Source organism: Melospiza georgiana, chromosome 2 (genome assembly GCF_028018845.1).
Source record: "Melospiza georgiana isolate bMelGeo1 chromosome 2, bMelGeo1.pri, whole genome shotgun sequence".
NCBI lineage: Eukaryota > Metazoa > Chordata > Aves > Passeriformes > Passerellidae > Melospiza > Melospiza georgiana.
In genome coordinates, this window is record NC_080431.1 from 81,883,357 (window position 1) to 81,903,552 (window position 20,196).

The 20,196-nt window shown below is 39.9% G+C and overlaps 1 protein-coding gene across 1 annotated transcript in view; it reads left to right on the plus strand.

Moving 5' to 3' along the window:
* The window catches only part of USF3 (upstream transcription factor family member 3), a 36,636-nt gene that overhangs the window by 1,053 nt on the left and 15,387 nt on the right, over positions 1 to 20,196 (plus strand). Inside the window, exons 2-5 of the mRNA XM_058045174.1 lie at positions 13,743 to 13,807; positions 15,766 to 15,794; positions 18,046 to 18,128; positions 19,197 to 19,293. Of these exons, the coding sequence (XP_057901157.1) occupies positions 13,743 to 13,807; positions 15,766 to 15,794; positions 18,046 to 18,128; positions 19,197 to 19,293 (274 nt within the window). The remainder of the gene's footprint in view (positions 1 to 13,742; positions 13,808 to 15,765; positions 15,795 to 18,045; positions 18,129 to 19,196; positions 19,294 to 20,196) is intronic.

The window sequence follows — 20,196 nt, forward strand, 5'->3', positions numbered from 1 at the left end:
CAGGGGCTTTAAAGAGTTGGAAGGCTTCGGTTTCATGGGAATCAACACTGGCAGGCACAGAAGTGTTTGTAGCTCACAGGTACTGCTCGCATTAAGGGCAGGACAGTTCAAATGCAGCTCCCTGTGACAGCTCAAATGAGCTGAGTCCATTGACATAGCTATAGCTGGATACAGCTGTGGCACATGGTGCCCCTTGTCCAGGGGAGTCTGTAGGGAAAAATTGGAAGTAAGGCAAAGAAAAAGGGAGCAGTGATGTGTTGAGTTTCTGCCCATAAGTACAAAAATCACAAAACTGTGTTTTTGCTTTTCACATAAAAGCTTGGACTTCTATTAGACTTCACCTAGACGTGCAATTATTAAGCACTTCTAGCAGAGATAATGATGGCACAGTAAACATCCTGAAGTCAGGTGATGTAGCAGCTTGTTTTAGAGGCATGATTTTCGCTTTACTTTTAATATACAAGTCATTGGGACCATCTTATTTATGTGACTGTGTTATGTAGCACTTCAAACAACTGCAGAGCCTTGTTCATTGCTCGTGAACTGTGTGCAGTAATCAGAGAAATGAGAAAGAAGAAACTTCCTATGAAACTTCCTTTTTATTAGGAAGATCTTGAACCTTTAATTTTTGATTTTCAATTAGTGCCATAACAATAACTCAGAGGTACATTTTGGGATGAAATACATTTGACAACTGAAAATAAGTTTGCCACTGAATGGGAAATAAGCTTAGAAAATGCTCGTGTTGTGAGCATGATTTTTAAGGTGCTTGTATTCAAAAATCACATCAAGTATGTGAAACAGTGCAAGAACATTGCCGATTTTGAAGTGTTTGGAAATTACTTATTCCCTTAGGTTGTGGATACATGGGAAGATTTTAACGGAGTAGATGAAAAAAGGTGGTGGATCCTGGAGGAGTCTGGCAGCTGCACAGAGATAATTAGGATGTAAGTTTTTGGCAGTGGCTCGGCTGCTTTGATGGCTGGTGTTTGAAGCAGCATTCTGAGGAGCTGACACGCTAAGGGACTGTCCCTGGAGTGGCCCTGTGACACGGCTGGCCCGGCTGCTGTGTGCATGGTGGGCTCCTGTTTGTAGCTGTGCTCTGAAATGTCAGAGACACCTTGGGAGCAAGAGGGCAAAGATTCTGTGAATGTGTTCTGCTGGCTGAGCTACTCCAGCTGTTCTTCGCCTCTGCTCTTCTTAGTGAATGTGGGGGATGCTCCTGACTCTTTTTAGGCAGAGGAGTTACAGGGGAGCTTTTTTGAGCAGTGTTTGGTTGTTGATGGTTTCTCCCCATGTGCTGAAGTTGTAAGAACACCTCAGGCTTCCACATATTGAAGTATAATGAATTAGGCTGCAGAGAGATTTGGGATGGTGCATTCCAAGTGTTTAAGCACGCTTTTAATTTGCAAAGTGCCTTGATGCAAAGTGTGTGACACTGTAACCAAGCATGTCCCCCTTGGATCTGAATTAATACAATGTTTGAGTTGAAGCTGGGTGCTGCAGAAAGAAATAGACATGCGAGGAAGTGAAGGGCTGGGGCATGCTGAATTTGACAAGAGTCATTCTGTGGTTTAATTTTTAAGGTCTTGAAAATAACTTTGTAAGTGCCACCTGGCTGGGGGGAGGTATAAGAAGCATAGCATTTGATACAAAGTGTTTCCCAATGAATCATGGTTGGTTGTGTCACAAGAACTTGTGAAAAGTGCCACAAAGTCTGTGCCACTGTGAAGGACAGTGACGCCTTTCAAAATAGGAAAACATGTTCCTGAGGGATTTCATTTGATTAAAGGAATCACAAACACAACTAAGATGAAGAATTATAAAATGACTGGCAATACTGTGGGTGGACAGTCCATCAGGAGGCAAGTACACTTCTTCAAGCCCTGAGATTTATAACTGGAGTTGTTACAAAAAGATTGGGAACACTAAAGCTGTTAGATTGTATGCATGCACACATTTACACATCCATTTTCATTTAAAAACCTGGGTTGTATACACAGCTTCACTGACATTTCCATCAAGGACATGGCTCAGTAGTGTTATTTAATTGAAAACTGTCTCATCTGGAACTCTGCACTGTGATATGTATTCAATTTTAGTAACTCAAGCAGTGTTTGAGTTATTTCAGATTACAGCAAAACACGTAAAGGTCTCAACTCCTTGATTAGGAAATGTTGTGCAGTTTATGTAAGGCTGACCTAACTTGGTGTTTAAAATGCAATTCCAGCCTTTATGGGTGGATATAATGTATCCAAGTGTACTTTGGTTTGCTACCTTACCAGTGTAGTGCCGTTGTCATGCTTGGAGTAAGCACAGAGGAGGTTCTGCTGTGTGCACAAGATTGCCAAATTGTGTGTAAACTGCGCTTGTTTCCTGTGTGAAAAGCCATGGCTGTAGTCCTCCAAGGTGAATGAGTTCCTTTTGCAGCCACGACCTGCGATAGCAATCTCTTACATCCATTGTAAGAGATGCCATTGTGGCTCAGATAAGAAAAAAGCACTGGGCTGCTGAAAATGTTCCATGCTTCCTGGTAACCAGTGCCTTTCTCACTCAGTTCCCTGAGCTTCTGTCAGGCTAACTGACCAGCGTGAAAACCATGAATTGCAATCAGCTCCATCTGAAAGCACATCTCAGTCATGCTGGTATTCTGGTACCTGAATGGGTTCTTTGGGTCCATCTCTAGTGAGGCTGGAATGATCCAGGTATGGAGCTATTAGCTTTTAGGTCTCAATCCAGGTTCCTCAGAAACTGTGATCCATTTTTCCAGCTTCTGGTATGGTGGGCAATGCCATGAAAATATTATAGAAAATATTGCCCATTAGCCTGCTGACACAGTTAATAGAAGTGTAAGGGTTTTATGGGGAGAGGAGAGCTTAAAGATTTGTTTATTCTTCAAGTAACTGAAGTTCAGGTGAAAATAATACTGTCCATTTGGGGTGTCTGTCTACATCTGTAGTCTGTAATGTGGGACTCCAGGGACAATTCATTCCAGCCCTCCACCTTTGAAGTTGGACTCTGCTTTGCTTTCATGCATCAGTGAAGCTGTTAGCTAGAAATTGAACAGAGTTCTTGTACAAAGCTTCATGCTGCAGCTCTTCTTGCTCATCTACTCCAGTAGTAAAATGGAGCTCCAAATCAGGAACATAATTTTTCCACTATTGGAGCATCCCTAATATTCAGAGATGCTTTAATTCAGGAATGTTTAAATATTGTGCATCAATAGCTTAAATCCCTCCTTCTTTCATGTAAGTCTCTCACCTGCTGGAAATTTTGGGACTTCTTGTGTAATTGGAGAAGCTTAGCTAGTTTTGGCATCATCTTGGGTCATAGTTTCACAAGTATTAAGCCAGCACTGTCACCATGAGAAGCAATCTTGTTGTTTCAGTGTACTTATTTGGGATTGTGGGGTGTCTCTGTGATCCTTTTGCAAAGTCAGTTTTAAGCTGCAGTGGTGTTCTCATCTGGCCTGCTGGGTTAGGAGTGCCAGTGCGCCAGGGGAGAGGCTGCATCTCTCAGCATTACTTTGAAGGAGTTGGGGCAGCAGGGGAAGATAATCATCACAGGTACTTTCCCATTATTGCTTGGAGAAATGGGCTGATAGGAGTTTCATGCAGCTCAACAAGAGCAAAATCCTGCACTTGGGGAAGGACAGATCAGTCCACCAATATGCAGTGGGGGCCATGCAGCTGGAAAGCACCTTGGCAGAAAAGGACCTGGTGGACACCAAGCTGAACCTGACCCCACAAAGTGTCCTTGTGGCACAGGTGCTGAATGGGCTCCATTTGATACAGGAGTGTCAGCTTAGGGAGGTGATCCTTCCTCTGCACTTGGCACCGGTGGGGCCATACCTGGATCTGGTGTTGTTTTAGGTTCCCCAGTACAAGAATGACTTGGATGTCCCACAGAGAGTCCATTGAGAAGCCACAAGGACAATTAAGGTACAGGAGCATCTCTTGTCTTGGGAGGCCAAGGGAGCTGTGATTGTTCAGCCTGGAGTAGAGAAGGCTGAGGGAGAATCCCACCTGTGGATTGTCTCAGGAGGATTTACAGTCCATCTCACTTTGTGGTTTTTCTGTTTTATTCTGGGCAGAATGGGAAGACCTTGTGTTTCCCAGCTTGGAAATATTAAGTGTATGAGCTGTCCCTTGCTAAGGAATGCAATGGAGTTCTCCCACTCCTAGTTTCACTTTAAGGTACTTTTGCCAAGTCAGTCTTAGGTGGCAACAGGGAGGTGATTTCATACAGTTATAGAAGAAGACAGAGTAGAGGTAAGGCATTTTCATTTTATGGAATGATTTTTTAATGAAGTAAAACTTGCAGGATCATGGTCTGTCCCCTTTATCCATTCCTTTCAGACCTGTGCAAAGTAGTAACTTGGAAATCTGGTTTTAGTTTCTTCTCCATTGTCAGTGCTAAATTTCTATTGTAGTCTAATTTGCTTTTCCTAGTGCTTTCAGAACTGCTTATTCACCCCAGATAGTTCAGGTACAGTAATTCTCCTAAGCTAAATAAGTAGTTCTTAAAGTGGTAGAATTATTGAATTCAGGTTTTCTATGGATTTGCACCTAGTAGTTGCATTTTCTTGTGTCTAACATGCAATGATTTTTATTTTAAATTTCCTCTTTGAAAGTGTTATGAAAGTCTGCTTTCTTTCTCTGCTCATCTGGGCTCAGATAACTTTAGTTTGGAACTCTCTGTTAAATATAATTAAAATAATGTGCAGCTTTATCCCTGCCAATATTATTCAAAAGTGTCAAACATCCAGATTGCAAGATGAGTCCTTTATTCCTGGAACTGAAGTAATTGCCCAGTACACCCACTTCATGAGTCCAAGGGAAAAAAACTCTGAAAAGCAAAGGTGTGATTGCATTGAGGTTGTGAAGGAGAGTGAGACTTCAGTCCACTAAAACCTCTTGTGAGTAGTCTGCCTATAAAATGTACATTGCAAAGTTGTGGAGATTTAGTTTGGTTTTTTTGGGTTTGGGGCAGAATGTGTGTGTGCTTGTTTTTAAAAGCTCATTGAAGTGTAAGTAGTGAGGTTCTTTCAATAGCTTATACATAAAAATTGAAAATCTGGGTTTTGGTACCTTCTATCTCAGCCATTTTTGCCTTTGGCCCTGTTAAGATTCATAGGGAAATCCCTTAACTCTGGAAGGGCAGTGTTTGTAGCAGAATCTCAGGATTGATCTCTCCTGCATATTGTAGAGGAACTTTGTAGTGCAGGCCCATAGAATATTGCTTCCTATATCATGAAGCCTTGATGTGTTCTTGGTTTGTGTCAGATTTCTCAAACCTCAAGCCTATAAAATATTTAAGAACTTGACTGTATAATCCTTTGTACTGAATGACTCATATCTGAAAAGATGAATTAAAAATTTTGACACATAAACTCTGTGGATGCCCTGAACATTTTGGTTCTAGGATGTTTTGCACTGCTTGTTAGTCAGGGTCCTCGGGAGAGAGCAGCAAGGCAGTTTGGCACATGTCAGAAAATGCCCTGATACCTCCTTGGGACCTTGTGTGCTTTTATAAACAGACTCTGTGAGGCTCCTTTGTAGCTGCAGAACAAAAAGAGCTCAGCTTAAAACCAAAGCAGTGAAGCAAAGAATTCTGCTCTGGCTAAATCATTGTAGCCAAAATGAATGTTTTTGTGTTGTAATTCTAAACTGGTTGTCAGGCTCTGTGACGAGGTCCTGCTCTTTGGATGGAGATTTCATTTGGAGATAAGGTCACATGAGAAGGCAGAATTGGAGTGGCTCTGACAGGAGCAGGTTGGGCAGGGAAGCTGCAGATGCCCCATCCCTGGAAGTGTTCAAGGCCAGCCTGGATGAGGTTCTCAGCAACCTGGTCTGGTGGAAGGTGTCCCTGCCCATAGCAGGGGGGTGGAATGAGACAATTTTTAAGGTTCTGTGAGAGACAACTGCTCACTTTGAAAATTTAAAGGGGTTTATTAAACCTTAACAAAAATACATCAAAAGGACTACATAAGGAAAAATCTGCAATGCTGGAAACTGCCCCTCATGCATACCACATGGCTGGTTCACCTTCAGGATGGATGCTCAGTCTTTTATACCCCTGGGGGTTGCATCTGCCAGCCCTGGCCCCTCCCAAAGTCTCAGTCAGCTCTTCTTTGCCATTTATTGGTGGAGACTGCTTTCCTGTGACTTGATTGGAGGTGAGGTGTTGCCATGCTGCACCCCCTAAGCACCAAGCTCTTCCATTCCCAGCTGCTCCATGCAAGGGGCACATGGCACAGCTTCTGTCCTAGACAGCCCTGGCTGTCTGATGGCAACAATACAGGGGGGAGAGGGGACTATGGGGAGAACAGAGGACATCTAAACCACAGTAACATAACTATACATCTCTGAGGCTTTTCTTGATATTCACACAGTAGTTATCTTTTAATTGTGAGAGCCAGTCATCTCATTATCCATCTATAACATTTCCTTCCAACCCAAACCATTTTGTGATTCTATGACTTACAGCTTCTACATTTTTCCAGTCAAGTCTGGAAAAGTCTTCAATGTTTCAAGTACAATTTTTATGTATGGATGGATTCTTGAGTTATAAGTAACCATCACGGTCACAGTATTTGGAGACCAGGATGAGTTGTATGTTTCAGCTGTTTTCAGGAAAATTGTTCCTTGTTCTTTAGGCAGCAGAGTGGGGCTCAGCAGCAGCTGCTCTTGCTCAGGAGCGAGTGGCAGAGCGCTCTCAGCCTCAGCCTGGTGCAGGCAGCCCTTGCCATCTGATCCAGGTAACCTCACCCTAACCCACACAGAGGTGATGACCTCTGTTAGGAAGAACTTGCCTGCAATTAATTCACTTTGTATCCACCATCAAAACACACTCGTGGCTCCTTTGTCAAGCACAGCATAATTGGATGTCTGTCTTCTCTTTTCAAAGTAGTTTGGTTTTGAGGTGTACCACGGATCATTGGAGGCCAGGGAGATGAGCACTGCCTTGCAACATAGAGACAGTTCACACACTTTCTCACTTCCTTAGTGAAATTGGTATGTGGTAACTTGTGAATTTCAGCACAAGACATGGGATCAGGAGGATTTCCCTGGTCATTCCTTGATTTCCTAAAGAAAAGAGTGATGTTCCCCTTATTTTGATCTAAAGTAGCTGAAGGCTTTAGGTGAGAGCTCTGGTCTTTGTGATTGTGGTTTGTGCACTGGTTCCATAATTACAGCTTTTCAGCTCCCAAATTCCTGCTTCCCTGTAACAATTGCTCCAGCCCACAGGAGATGGTTCCTGTAGGCATCTTCCTTTACTTGCTGTTGTTTGCAGTGCCAAGATCATCTGCACAATGTGAGAGTGGCAGCTGCTCTCATCTGGGTGCAAAATGTGCAGAGATACTTCTCCTTAAATATTTTCCAGACCATACACAGTGAGTGAGATACTTAATTCTGGGGATATGAGCTCTATCTCTGCCCCTTCTGTAAGGTTTTAAAAGAAATGATGTTTTACTTAGGAAGACTTGGGAAGGAACAACAGTAGACAAAGAAGAATAAATATGAGAGGTGAATCTTCAGGTGATTAGATCAGGCAGTTTCTTTTTATTTTTTTTTGTTTGGGTTTTGGTTTTTGGTTTTTTTTTTTTTTTTTTTTTTTTTGTTGGTTTCTTGGGTTTTGTTTGTTGTGGTTTGGGGGTTTTTTTTGTTGGTTTTTTTTGTTGTTGTTTTGGTTTTTTGGTTTTTTTTTGTTTTCTTCTTATGAAGTTTTCTTAAGCAGATCTGGTCAGGATTTGTCAGAATGACCCTATACCTATGCTGTCCTAAAACTGCTTGTTACTGAATGGCCAGTGCAATTGCCATTGATATTTTGAAAATTACAAATGAAAGCAAAACCAGTGTAGATATGAGGGAGTATCACTTGAGTAATTACCTTTTCTCTTCCTCCAATGCTATTACAAAAAAAAAAAAAAACCCTAAACATTTTCTTTCTAGTTCTCTTGCATGTTCTTATATAAGAGCCTTACTAAAACTTAATTGCTTTAAGTCAGCAGGAGGAAAGATACTAATGTATTTGAGTTTAGATAATACAAACAAAAGAGACAGAATAAAAATATCTAAAAGCAGTGAAGTTTTCTTTCTATGTATTATTTGCAAGCACCTTAAAAAAAAAAAGTTGCCGCATGTAACAAGCTTGAGCTTCTTGGCTTTAGTTTTCTTTTCTTACCTTTTGCAGAAGCTCTGGGAGCAGTTTGGTTGGCCTGGGAAGGTCTCAGCTGGTTTGCATCAGGAATATGTTCCTCAGCACAAGGTGGCAGTGCCCCCTGAGCTGGTCAGCCTGCACACCCGTGCTGCAGAGCTGGTCACTGCCCCAGCTCTGTCCATGCTCACCTGACCCCATCCTCCTCCTCTGCTCACTCCCAGGCTTTTGTGAACATCTGGGAACTTCATCTCTTTGAGGGGTTGCAGTTAAATCAGTCAGTGGGCCCAGCTGTGGTGAGGGAGTGCATTAAGGGTCACAGTAACAGGGAAATCCTGATTTCTTCCTGTCAGGAAAAATAGCCTTTTTCATTTTCCTCTCTGATAGTCTTCCCAGGTTGCTTTGTACACACAGGTAACAATCACAAAGGTTGGCTTTGAGTTACCTTTCCTGCAGCCATTTTATTACGTAAATACAAAATTAGAATAGAGCCATTCCAAGGGGGAATAAAGAAAGGGCAGTAAATTTTGTCTCTTGATCTCAAGGGCACCTTGCTTGTCATTAAAAGCTTGGACTAAGTCCCTGATTAAAGCTAGCCTTGTTCTAAAACATGCATGGAAGACTGGAGAAGTGAGCTGCAGCAGTTGCTTGGATGAAGAAGACACTGTGTCAGGAAAAAAGCATTTGAGTGGTTCTTGTCTGTGCCTTGGAACTGACCTTAGCTTTACACTAAGAGGTGTACATAACATTACATTGCATTACTAACTACACAAGGTATACAAAACCTGTAAGAACTGAGACTGAAGCAGTGTCACAGCACGAGCTTGCTGAAGGAGATTCAGAGGAGGAAAGATTTGGACTGCTGGTAGGTTTGCAGAATATGTGTAGTTGCATATAAACATGATTCTTTCTGCCTGATGCAGAAGAATGGAATGGCTATACTATTGAGGGAGGTTGTTTTGTACAGCCAAAGATAACAGATTGGAATAATTATTTTCTTTTTAAAAATTAATGTTAAGTTTGGAAACAATTCCTAAATAAGGAGTGAAAAAATAATGCAAAAAAAAAATCTAATAACTTTTTCTTGTATTTGCTGAATGCATGTTTTGAAGAAGAGATTTCATAAAATTTGCTAAATACTACCTGGAAAGATGGGTGGTATACAAGAAGATGTTTAAATAAATTGGTTTTCAGGTTTTATACCCTATGTTTCAGAACTATAGAAGAGATTAAATTATGTTAAATTTAAATCTTCAGAACACAAAGCATCCTTTAATTTCTGAGGATGACATTGCATTAAATTAAAATCAATATTTTAGGTTGATGTTGTGAAAGCTGTTAACTACATAAAGCTTAAGGGAAGCTTGGTACTAAATAAATACAAATGATGAGTTACTGCTTCTTCATCTGTTTTCAGAATTTGGATTTTGCTATATTTTCTCTGCAGATGGCATTCAGCTGAGTTAAGTGAGCATATTTCATAAGTGAACTTAAAATACATTTGTCTCTGAGCTTTTGAGGCAAGTACATGTCTTCTGCTTTAGAGAATCCATGAAGGGATCTTGATGAAGAAGCAATACTTGATGTGGAAGAATTAAAGGGAAACCCTCTGTCAAAGCTCTGGTCATACAACACCTGAGGGGGAGAAATAGAGGCCATGTAAACATTCATCAGCCCTCAGAAATCTCCACCTAGGCACTATTTTTAATTTTTTAATTCACAAAGCCCATATTTTCAGCAGCCCTTGAGAAAACCTCTTCCCTGGTATTGCCAGCTTCAGCTGTTCTGTGGAATACCAAATAAAATGCAAAGGTTTCTGTCCTTACAGAATAAGAATGGGAAAAACCAGCTTCAGTTCAGATATTTCTCATAGGTACAACCATTTCTCTTAGGTACAATCTATCAGTAGAAAGCCCAGAGTTTTATACAAGTGTTGTTTAACAAATTTAACCACCTCTTTTCAGTGGAGCTCACAATAAACTAATTTGTTCATTAGATAATGTGTACAGCCTTGCTTTTGCTGTCAGGACCACAAAAGTGAGAGCATTGATTGAGTGGTGAACTGAAAACCTTCACCTGAAGTAAATCCACAGTAAAGTGAAATTAGGGTAACAGTCATGGCATTCCTGTGCCGTGTTTTCTATATGAAATGGGCTGCAGATCCCAGTGGAAATGAAACATATAAAATGCAGACTTTAAGTTTACATTTGTGAGGCTTATACACTCAGTGTGGCAGCAAATGGCTTGAAATACACAGGGAGCAGCATCACTTGGAAGAAGTTTACTGATATAATTTAAGAGAGAAAGGGCAGAGGAGGAAGAAAGAAGTAAGGTCTTTTTTTTTGACATATTATAAAGATTTTCTATTCTTTTTCAAGATCAAAAAATGGTTAGAAACTGTATTAATAAGTAACAGCACAAATTTTCACTAGGGCCTTGTCTATCTTCCAGAATGCTACATATAATGAATTGCTGAATCATTTTGGCATCTGCTCAGCATGAAGAAATAAGGCAATTGGAATATTGTGTGTATCATGACTTTGGGAGATAGGGATGGCTGTTGTTAAGAAGAAGAACTTTGCTGAGAGGACACAGAAGAAGCCAAAATATAGGAGTAAGGAGAACTCATGTCAGGAAGGAGAAAGAGGTGCTCTGACTTAGGGCAGGGGGAGGATGGGGTTGTGAATGTGTTCTGGACTGTGCAGCTGGAGTCAGAACAGCCATGTCTGTTCTGGGGAAGGGTATTTGTGGCTGGGTGCTTCTTTATGCCCTTACCTTCACACAGTTGTGCTTCATCTGTAGCCCTGCGTGGTAGCTAGCCATCTAAACCCACATTAATGCTTTCTGTGTTAAATACACTGCAATACAGAAATAGTCCTTTGGTTCTCAAGCTGTATACATTTGCACAATTTTAAAAATACCTTGCTTGGTGAATACATTAGTCTTTCAAAAATGCAAAGTCCACCAAAACTAAGGCCTCTTTTATCTGTTTGCTCTGATTTCCAGTATATTTGCAGTGGTTTCATAATGCCCAACAACAGACACATCAGCTCTGGCTTTATAGGTGGTGCAGAAATCAAGAAACAGGGTATGTGACTGCCACATGATACAATCCAGCATCATCCTTTTCCTCAGCTTGTTTTAGAGCTTTGCTTTACCAGAGCTGTGTCCATGTGCTCACATCCTCACTAAACAGAAACAGTCCTGGACACAGTAAATTAAATTACCCCTTTGCTCCTTGAGTAGTTATTTCACCTGCCGCACAAGGTGCTGCCTCGGTGATGGATACATGAGTGCAGTGTCACCAGGCAGCTGCTCTGCTTCTCCTGTCCCTGCTGGAAGCCTCGATGGACACAGGTTCTGCTGGGCTGCCTTGATGGATACAGGTTCTGCTGGGCTGCTTTGGCACACTGGAGCTGCTGAAAGGAGGTGTGCTGGCCCCAGTCACTCCCTGTACACCTGAACATCTCTCTGGTTGCCAACAGCATCCAAGATGGCTGGGCTCTAACCAGGTTTTGGTTTTTTATTATAATCAAAATCACTCACCTGCTAAGGTCTCCCAGTTAACCCTTTCCTCATCAGTGAATGCAGGTAGAATCAGTGAGTACTACTGACCATCACCAGCTGTACCCAGGAGGGATAAGTTAGAGATGCCTTGGGTGGGAAACTGCCTCTCCTGGCTTTCAGAGTTGTGTTTGCTGACTTGGACAACATGGCATAACAACTGGATTACTCTTACTACATATAAACTCAAATAAATTTGTTAGTGAAGTAAGCTAATTGGGTTTAAAGGAGAAGAAATCTTGTTTTTAAGATGAGGTAACACAATTTATAAGAGTGTGCTGAAGTTGCACCACTGCTTTCTCCCACAATAAAAGACTGTTAACTCTGTCAGGTGTTTTTGTAATTTATGCAGGGGGTGGTCAGGTGAGCACAGAGGAAGCAAAGTCCATGGAGGGATATAAACAGAAAGTGATGTATTCCCATTGCTGGGCTGGAGAGGTTTGTGTTTAGGTAGGCTGTGTGTAACACCCAGTGGGGCAATGGAATGCTGTAACTCATCTCAGAGAGGATTGTGTCCAGTCTTGTGGTGGTGTGAACACTGTCGTGTAGGTGGAGTTGAATTATGTTCCTGAAATCTTCAGGCACTTTGAGTTCCCTGAGCTGGATCTATTCATAGGTTGTTTCCTGTTTGCTTTATTTTATGGTTTGCCAACATCTCCCAAGTCTTCCCTGGAACACAGAAAGAAAGTATTTCAAGATTAGAGTGGTAACCAGCATCAGCCCTAATGTTTATCCTCCTCTAATTTTTCCTGAATGCACAACATTCAATTAACTTCTAGAGTATAAAGGCTGGAAAGCAGTATCTGAATTCAGTTCTGGTGCAATACAGATGATTTCTGTTAGTTTGACACACACAGGTGTGTGCACAGAGCACTTTGTGAAGCGTGTGCTTCAGTGCTTTGGGAGCTCCATAGGTGTCTGGCTTTCTGGTTTGCAAGGATATTATTTTGGGGGTTTGTTTTTGATGTCAGTGCCAGTAGTGGTAGGCTCAGTTTACATTAAGAACTGCTTGGTGTTTAAAGTTATATTAAAAACCACCTCCACTTCCTTGCAGTTCAAACAGACAGACAAAAAATACCCTAAAGATATGAAGCCAGTGAGCTTTTCAGGAGGAGCCAGAGAAAGGGGAAGCCACAAGGAGTTGGAGGGCCCATGGGAAGAGTTGCAATAACAGGTTGGTTGGTGAGAGACTGAAAGGAGCTGTGAAAGTGAATACAGAGCTCAGACACATCAAAAACAAGATCTGTTTTTTCCTGTTGTCATCTACAGTATACTTACATTACTTGCTCTCTAAAATTCATTTCTCTGGTAGATATCTGTTCAATCATCATTAACTTAATCTCATATTTTGTGTATTTTTTAAAATTTGTTTGTCTAAATACAGGCTACCAGTCTGTTCAAGATGAGGACAAGTTAGATGCAATTCATTAGGCTGGTATACATAATTTTAATTTTAGCTGAATTATACATATCTGAGAGCTTAGAGGTGTCATTTTTGGTTGTTTTAAGGTGTACAGTAATTTAATAGCAAGTAAATTTTGTAATCTGCTACATTAAGAGCACTCTAAATTTGTAGTTAATGAAATGTCCTCATTGTAGCTTGTTTTTTGCTTAACATTCATACCCTGTTTTGAACTGGGAATTGAATTCATATTCAGTGAGGAAGGGCTGATAAGAGAGAGTTCAGCTATTCCTCCTCCCATTTGAAAAGCAGTCATATTCTTAACTATTCTTCTTGTTTGCTGAAAGTGGTTGGGATTATAATAGTTTTTATATTTGAAGTAATTGAGGAAATGGAAACCAGTTCATCACAGACAGCTTTTGTGAAACATCTCAATAGGTAACGTGCTTAATTTTTAATGTCGTAAAATCAGCTGCTCTGAGTCAAGGGCATGCACTTGTGCCTACACTGTAAGAGGGCCCTGTCCTTGTGGTCCTTGCAAAGCCATGTAAATGTCGTGGGCTGAGGATTCAGGAAAGTGCAGGAGTTGTTAATTCCTTCCATGGTGTTTCCTCAGGCTCTCTTCTCCGAAACCATGCCAGAGATGACAGAGAATGAGACACCTACTAAGAAGCAGCATCGGTGAGTTCCTGTGGGAAAGGGACTATTTCCTAGGCCTGTAGTCTGCAGTCATGTTGCAGTTACAAAGTTTCTAGCTAAAAGTTTGGCAATAAGGGTATGGACAGGAAGTTCTGTGTGCTCATCAGGGTTGATCCAAAAGTTTCTCTCTTGCCCTGTCTATGCCAAACTATTTGTTAAAGATACATCTACCTGGGTCACTTAGGCAAAACAGATTCTTTAATTATTTCACTGACTATTCTGACGTGTGTAAAGTTGTGTTGCTGCCTCAGAGCACAGTCTGTATTTTTGTGGAGGCTCCTTTAGATGTCAGGAGGTAACTACTAATTTTGACACGGTCATTTAGATCTCTCCCTTAACTCCCAGTGGAATATGGATCTTACATCTTAAATCTCTGCAGGAGCACAAACTATGCCTTGAGGTTGTACAGCAACACTATGACCAAACTTTGTAACAAAGTCACTCAGCACTCATTAGAACTGTTCCAGGGTTTTGTTCCTTTGTATTAACATGGGTCATCTGATACCTGATTGGTAAGGGGGTTCTTCAGTCCTTGGTTAAATGCAGCATTTATCTTACACTGGTTAACCATGTAGGATATGATTTATGATCAGGAAAAGCTCAGAGAGAACACTGATTTGTCCCACAGAAGGTTTTTCAGTCTTTGCAGATTTCGCGACTCTTTCTTACCTAACGGAGTATTTTGTGTTCTGTAATGGTAATGTCAACCAAAGGACAGCTGGTCTGTCCAGTCCTGATGTTCTTGTGCATATTTAGTATTAATGATCATCTTTAAGCATTGTTTCTTAGCAGATGTCTCTGGGTCTGACCTGTAGCGGTAACATTACAGTCTCATAGTCCTTGTCTAAGTTACTGTAGGTGCACGCTATCTTTAGTGAGCTACCAGAAATCAGAATCAACTCAAAGCACAAAGGATAGATATACTGTGCCTCACAGTAATCACACATAACTGCCACATGTATCATGCATTCTTACCTCAGATTCCTTGTCACATGTGGACTGTTCTGTAACAGTCAAAAAGGACAGCAGAAGATGCTACTCTGCTTTTTGCATACCCTAGGAAACATCTAAGCTGAGAATGTGCTGCAGGACAGAAGCTTTCTGAAATTGTTTTTTTCTGGAATTTTGCTTTTTCCAAAAAACATGTACTTTTCTTTACTGTACATCCTGGAAGTATTTGTCTTAGTGCATGTGTATAGTACATCTTATTTATATATGTAGAATTTGAAGATTTGAAATATATATATTTGAAATTTATTGACTGCCAGTAAAGCAATTTGGGGCATTGCACATTGATTGTTGTCATCAGTCCAATAGTCCAGGTGAACGTATGAAACCAAACACAATCCTCACTTGCTGAAATCAAACCTATTCAGAATTTTTAGACATTAAAGAACAGCAGCTGCAGAGGAACAGTAGTTTTGGTTTCTCTCACAAAGGAAGCCTCTTTGATACCAGAAGTTATGATGTTTGAAGGCAATGTGGCTGGAAAATCAACTTGCATGGTAAAATTTTCTCCTATTTCAGTGATCCAGTAAATGTAAAAGCAACATTTCAGACAAATACTTTACTGTCTTGTTCCTCACAAACAAAACTATTTAAAAAAAATCTTTGGCTTTTTCAAACACTGCATAGTGTAACAGGAACATAAAGACCCAGCTCTCCACTATAAATATGTACCAGTAATCAAGTGGAATATTGCACTGTGACTTGTTGTAGTGCAATTGATTTAAGACTGAACATGAACAAATTTTTATTAGAAACTGTTTAATACCAATGTCTAAGAACATCTGATTGTGACTTCTGCTGCTCCAGTTCGCAGAGAAGACTGTGATAATTAGTAATTTTAGCTGTAATAGAAATAATATAAGAAATATTTGTTTGTATGCAGATCTTTAACCTTGAGTTTCACATGAATCTTTTCCCTTTATGTTTCACAGAAAGAAAAACCGGGAGACACATAATGCAGGTGGGAACATCATCCTTTGCTGTTCAGTCTGGAGATAAGCACAGATGCTTTGGAGCAGTAAAACATAGTTTACATGGAGAAGGCTCCCACACAGGAGTTTAGTACACTGAAAAAGCCTCACCCTACCAAACACCTTTCTTGCATAAACTAACTTTGTCCTTGCATAAACTAACTTTGCAGATTGTTTCTGGTTTGCTGGTTTCCACAGTACAAAGTTAAAGTATGAAGGAGCACCTGCCTTTCCAAAGCCAGTAAATTAAGAAGTTAACAATTTCAGCTGTGTTCAATTCCAAAAGAAAACAACTGCACAGGCATTCACATGCAACCAATATCCACCTCTGTCAAAACAGAGACAGGTGTCCTACCTGAGAGCTTTAGGCTCCCTGGATTGGAAGTATTCCTCTAACCTATTCCTAAGGCACCCACTTGGATGTCGACACCCCAGAAATTCTGTGCAAATGTTGGCTGGATGTTGCAGGGGTCACATCCCTTGGGCAGCACCCAGTCAGTTCTAGTGCCAGTGGCATCTTCTACAAGTAGGAACAGAAAGATGGACTGGGGAGGAATCTGGCAGGCTTTGGGCTGGTTATCCAAAGAAATTGATTGCAGGGTTTTTTTCTGAACAGCAGTATCATGTGATCTTCACAAACTCAGCTGGAAAAAGCACTGAGCAGTTTCTGTGTGAAACGTGTGCAGGGCTGTGCTTGCTGAGTGTGCTCAGGGTGTGGCCAGTTTCTTAAGAATTAAGAAGAATCAGGAAACAGTCTTATCAGGTTTACTTCTAAAATGGTTGGCCTCATTGGAATTCCCAGTTCCTGTTTCACTTGTTGATAGCTTTCCAAAATCTTTATCACCTGGGCTGAACTCTGCAGTATATGGGGTCCAGCTCCTTCCAAACCTATACTTTCTTAGCCATTAATATATGGAAAAGCTGAGGAGAGTGTTGCAGATATTACCAAAACAAAAGCGTAGCACTTCACAAACACTGTGATATCTGTATGTATTAGTAAGCTAGATAAAGATTAAATCCCAAGTGTCCTGTGTTTTAATTTTGAGAGAGGTCCTCTAATTTATATGGTAAATTTCTTGCATAAGAAACTTTGTCTTGCTGTGTTTAGTGTATTTAGGCCTATTTCTGTCAATGCCAGCAGTCTCTCCTGAAATACAAAAAAAAAAATTGAGAAAGGTAAATTGAAGTGACAGGCTACTGAAATAAGACTATTTAAATTAAATTAATGAGTCGTTTGTAACTGAGCCAAATGAAATACACTCACCTGAAGGTCACAGTTTGTTTCTGTGGGCCACCAAAAGCAGAGCAACTGCACAAACCAAAAGGTTCATTCAGCATCATGAACAACACAATGGTTTGAGTCCTGACAAAGCCATGAGAGAACTTTTTCCTTTTTTTTAAAAAAAAAGACATCTAATAGTTTTAATTTTGCATAGAAAATGAAAATATTTCAGTAAAAACAATAGCTACATGAGAGTTAACTGTATTTAAAAGAGGCTGACTGGGGTGGATGGAAAACAGAGATACTGTCTGTAAAAACCACTCCTAGACTTAGAGTGTAGACCCTTTCTGCCAATATTCAGACCTGTTGAAGAGGTAAATGGTATCACTAGAAGATTATAAATGAAGCATTTTCTGACATTTTCTGACCTGCTCCAAAATAGGTAGTTCACTGGAACTATTCTCCATTCAGTATTTTCATTCTCCCAGCCAGTTAGACCTTATGGAACAGTTAAACTTTTGGACATAGAAAAGAGTATCTGATAGTCCATATACCTGGAGCTTCAGCTATGTTCAGTGTTGGCTGGCTACTCTGTTAATATAAATTTAAAATTTCTCTTTTGGTGCTAAATTTGACATTAGAATTTAAGAGGCATTGGTTTGCTTCCCAAATCTGAAATTGATTTTTTCCATAATCTTTGTTCATTTACTTTCTGTATGCGTAAATTTAATCAATTTCAAATTTAATCTAACTTATGACGAGAGTGTCATAAAACTGTGTTAGAAGGCAGTTTCAAAACCTGAATTTTGAGTTGTAGGAACTTGACTTTTTCATGAAGGGGTCCAAAATATCCCCACCTTTTAAAGGCTATTTAAGTTATGGCTCTTTGATTCTAGTATTAATTTTATAACTTTGAGGTTCCAATGTATAATGAAATAATGTATTTCTGAGCCCTTACATTATCCTAGTTGTGCTGCCTTGCCCAACCAGATGACACAGTACATATTGTTTTTGCTTAGTGGAGAGACATCGAAAAAAGAAGATTAATGCTGGGATAAACAGAATTGGAGAACTCATTCCCTGCTCCCCAGCACTTAAACAGGTGAGTGTCCATCCAAGGTGCATACAAGTTTCCTGTCAAATGTCCAAATGTTTCTCTGTCTGTAGAAATCTAAATACCTATTTTAGTATTTGTATTAGCAAGAAGGCAAACTGTCTGAATTAATATACTCAAAAGTATACTATTAATAGTATACTAGTAATAGTATAACTATTACTAGTTATTAGTATTTTAAAAACTACTTGTAATAGAAGTCCTACTTGGAAGTGCAGGGTCACATGAATGTAGTTACACGGATTTTGAGCATTTTATCTGAAAGTGTTGCATATGACTGCTTGTTTTTTCATCCTTCATATAATGGCTTGAAAGCAATTCAGAAACTGAAATTATAATAATGGTGATTTAAGACACTCTCCTTGCAAAAGATGAAGCAAGACAAATGCTTCTAGGCTGATGCACAGAAGCATCTTTTTCAAGATAGAGGAATCCCTAGCAGAGATTGTTCTTACTGAACAGTAGAAGAAATTAAGAAGTGAACAAAGGTTTTGCAGACAGAATAAGCATAGCTTCATAAAAAGATGATTGTGGATGGGTCATTTTCCCTTCCCATATTCCCTTGTATACTATTTTCAAAATTATGCATATATCTCCCTGGATAGTTGTTCCATGTTTCTTGCTTTTCTAATAAAATATTTACAAGGCAGTATCCTGGAAATCTCATGTGATGTGTGTGTTTATTAGTGAACATGAATTTTAGGCTGATCAGTGAGAAAGGATGCTGCCTGTTCAGGATCTGTGGCCTTAGTATCTTCCTCTGGGCATCAGAAGGTGTCAGCTCCAGCATTGAAAATGTTGTTCTGTAAAATCTCAAGGCATTTTAGGGTCAGCATCACTCACAAAAGCCTGTAGTTTCATCTTACAAAAGCAACCAAACCAAAAAACAACATCTAAAAAACCCAACCCAAACCAGTAGAAAACCAGCTCTACCCAGTGATATTCAGAGCATATTTTTAAAGTAAAAACCTCTTGGAGTAAGTGCAGCCTCATCACTAATTGATTTACAAATTCTAGACATTTCTCCTAATTTTATATGTGTGTTTTCTTTTACAGAGCAAGAACATGATCCTGGATCAGGCCTTTAAGTACATAACAGAAATGAAAAGACAGAATGATGAACTTCTGTTAAATGGAGGGAACAATGAGCAGGGTAAGTACAGGTGCTGCTGGGGGCTCTAGAATTTCTGTCCCTCACTTCTGCTGTGTCTCTGTACCGACTGACAGCAAAGCCTGGAACCACACATGGGAATCCCAAGAAATTATGCACATACAGGAAAAATACAGCTGCTTAGAATATCTTGAAACAAAAAGCTGACAGAATGCCCAAGTGAGTGTTCTGGCTCATAGCTATCAGATAATGAAGCAATTCCATTGTGATGTAATTACAGAGCTTATAGGTGGTGTGCCATCATCTGGTAAGTTCTGCCCCAGTTTATTCTACTGTAGTGACCAGAATGATTTTTGACAAACTTCAGTTAGATTTTTGTTCATTGAAAAGATGAAGTTTTCTTCATTCATGAAGCTTTTTTTTTTTAATTTGAAAGTCTGTAAGAGTTATAACAGCTCATTTTATAGAAATCTAAGGCATCATATAAAATTTACTTGAATAGATGTATAAAAGTACAGTGATGGAGGTGTGACAGAAATAATCTCAGGGCTAATGTTGTGATTTGTGATTTTTATTTCTGCTTTATTGTGATTTTCCCAGTTTGGTGAGCTATCTCCCAAGTGCATTGCCAGCTTTTGTGGCTTTACATGAGTGCTCTGTATTTCAGTTTGTCTGTAATTTTTAGATGTAATTAAACTTAATTCTTCTGGAAAGCTGTAAGCTTATCAATTAAAAGAGTTTTGGTGTTTGCAAAAGAACAGGGAAAAGAAATATATTAATGTGCTTGTCTTTCCTTCAGGAATTAAACAATTTTGATTAGCATTTAGTTTCATCTGGGTTAGTCCTAATGTTTTTTCCTAAGTAATTGAATATATCCTGCTATTGGTAATGGAATAGTCTGTGAAATTCATTCACTTTCCCATTCAGCAGAGAGACTTAGCAGGA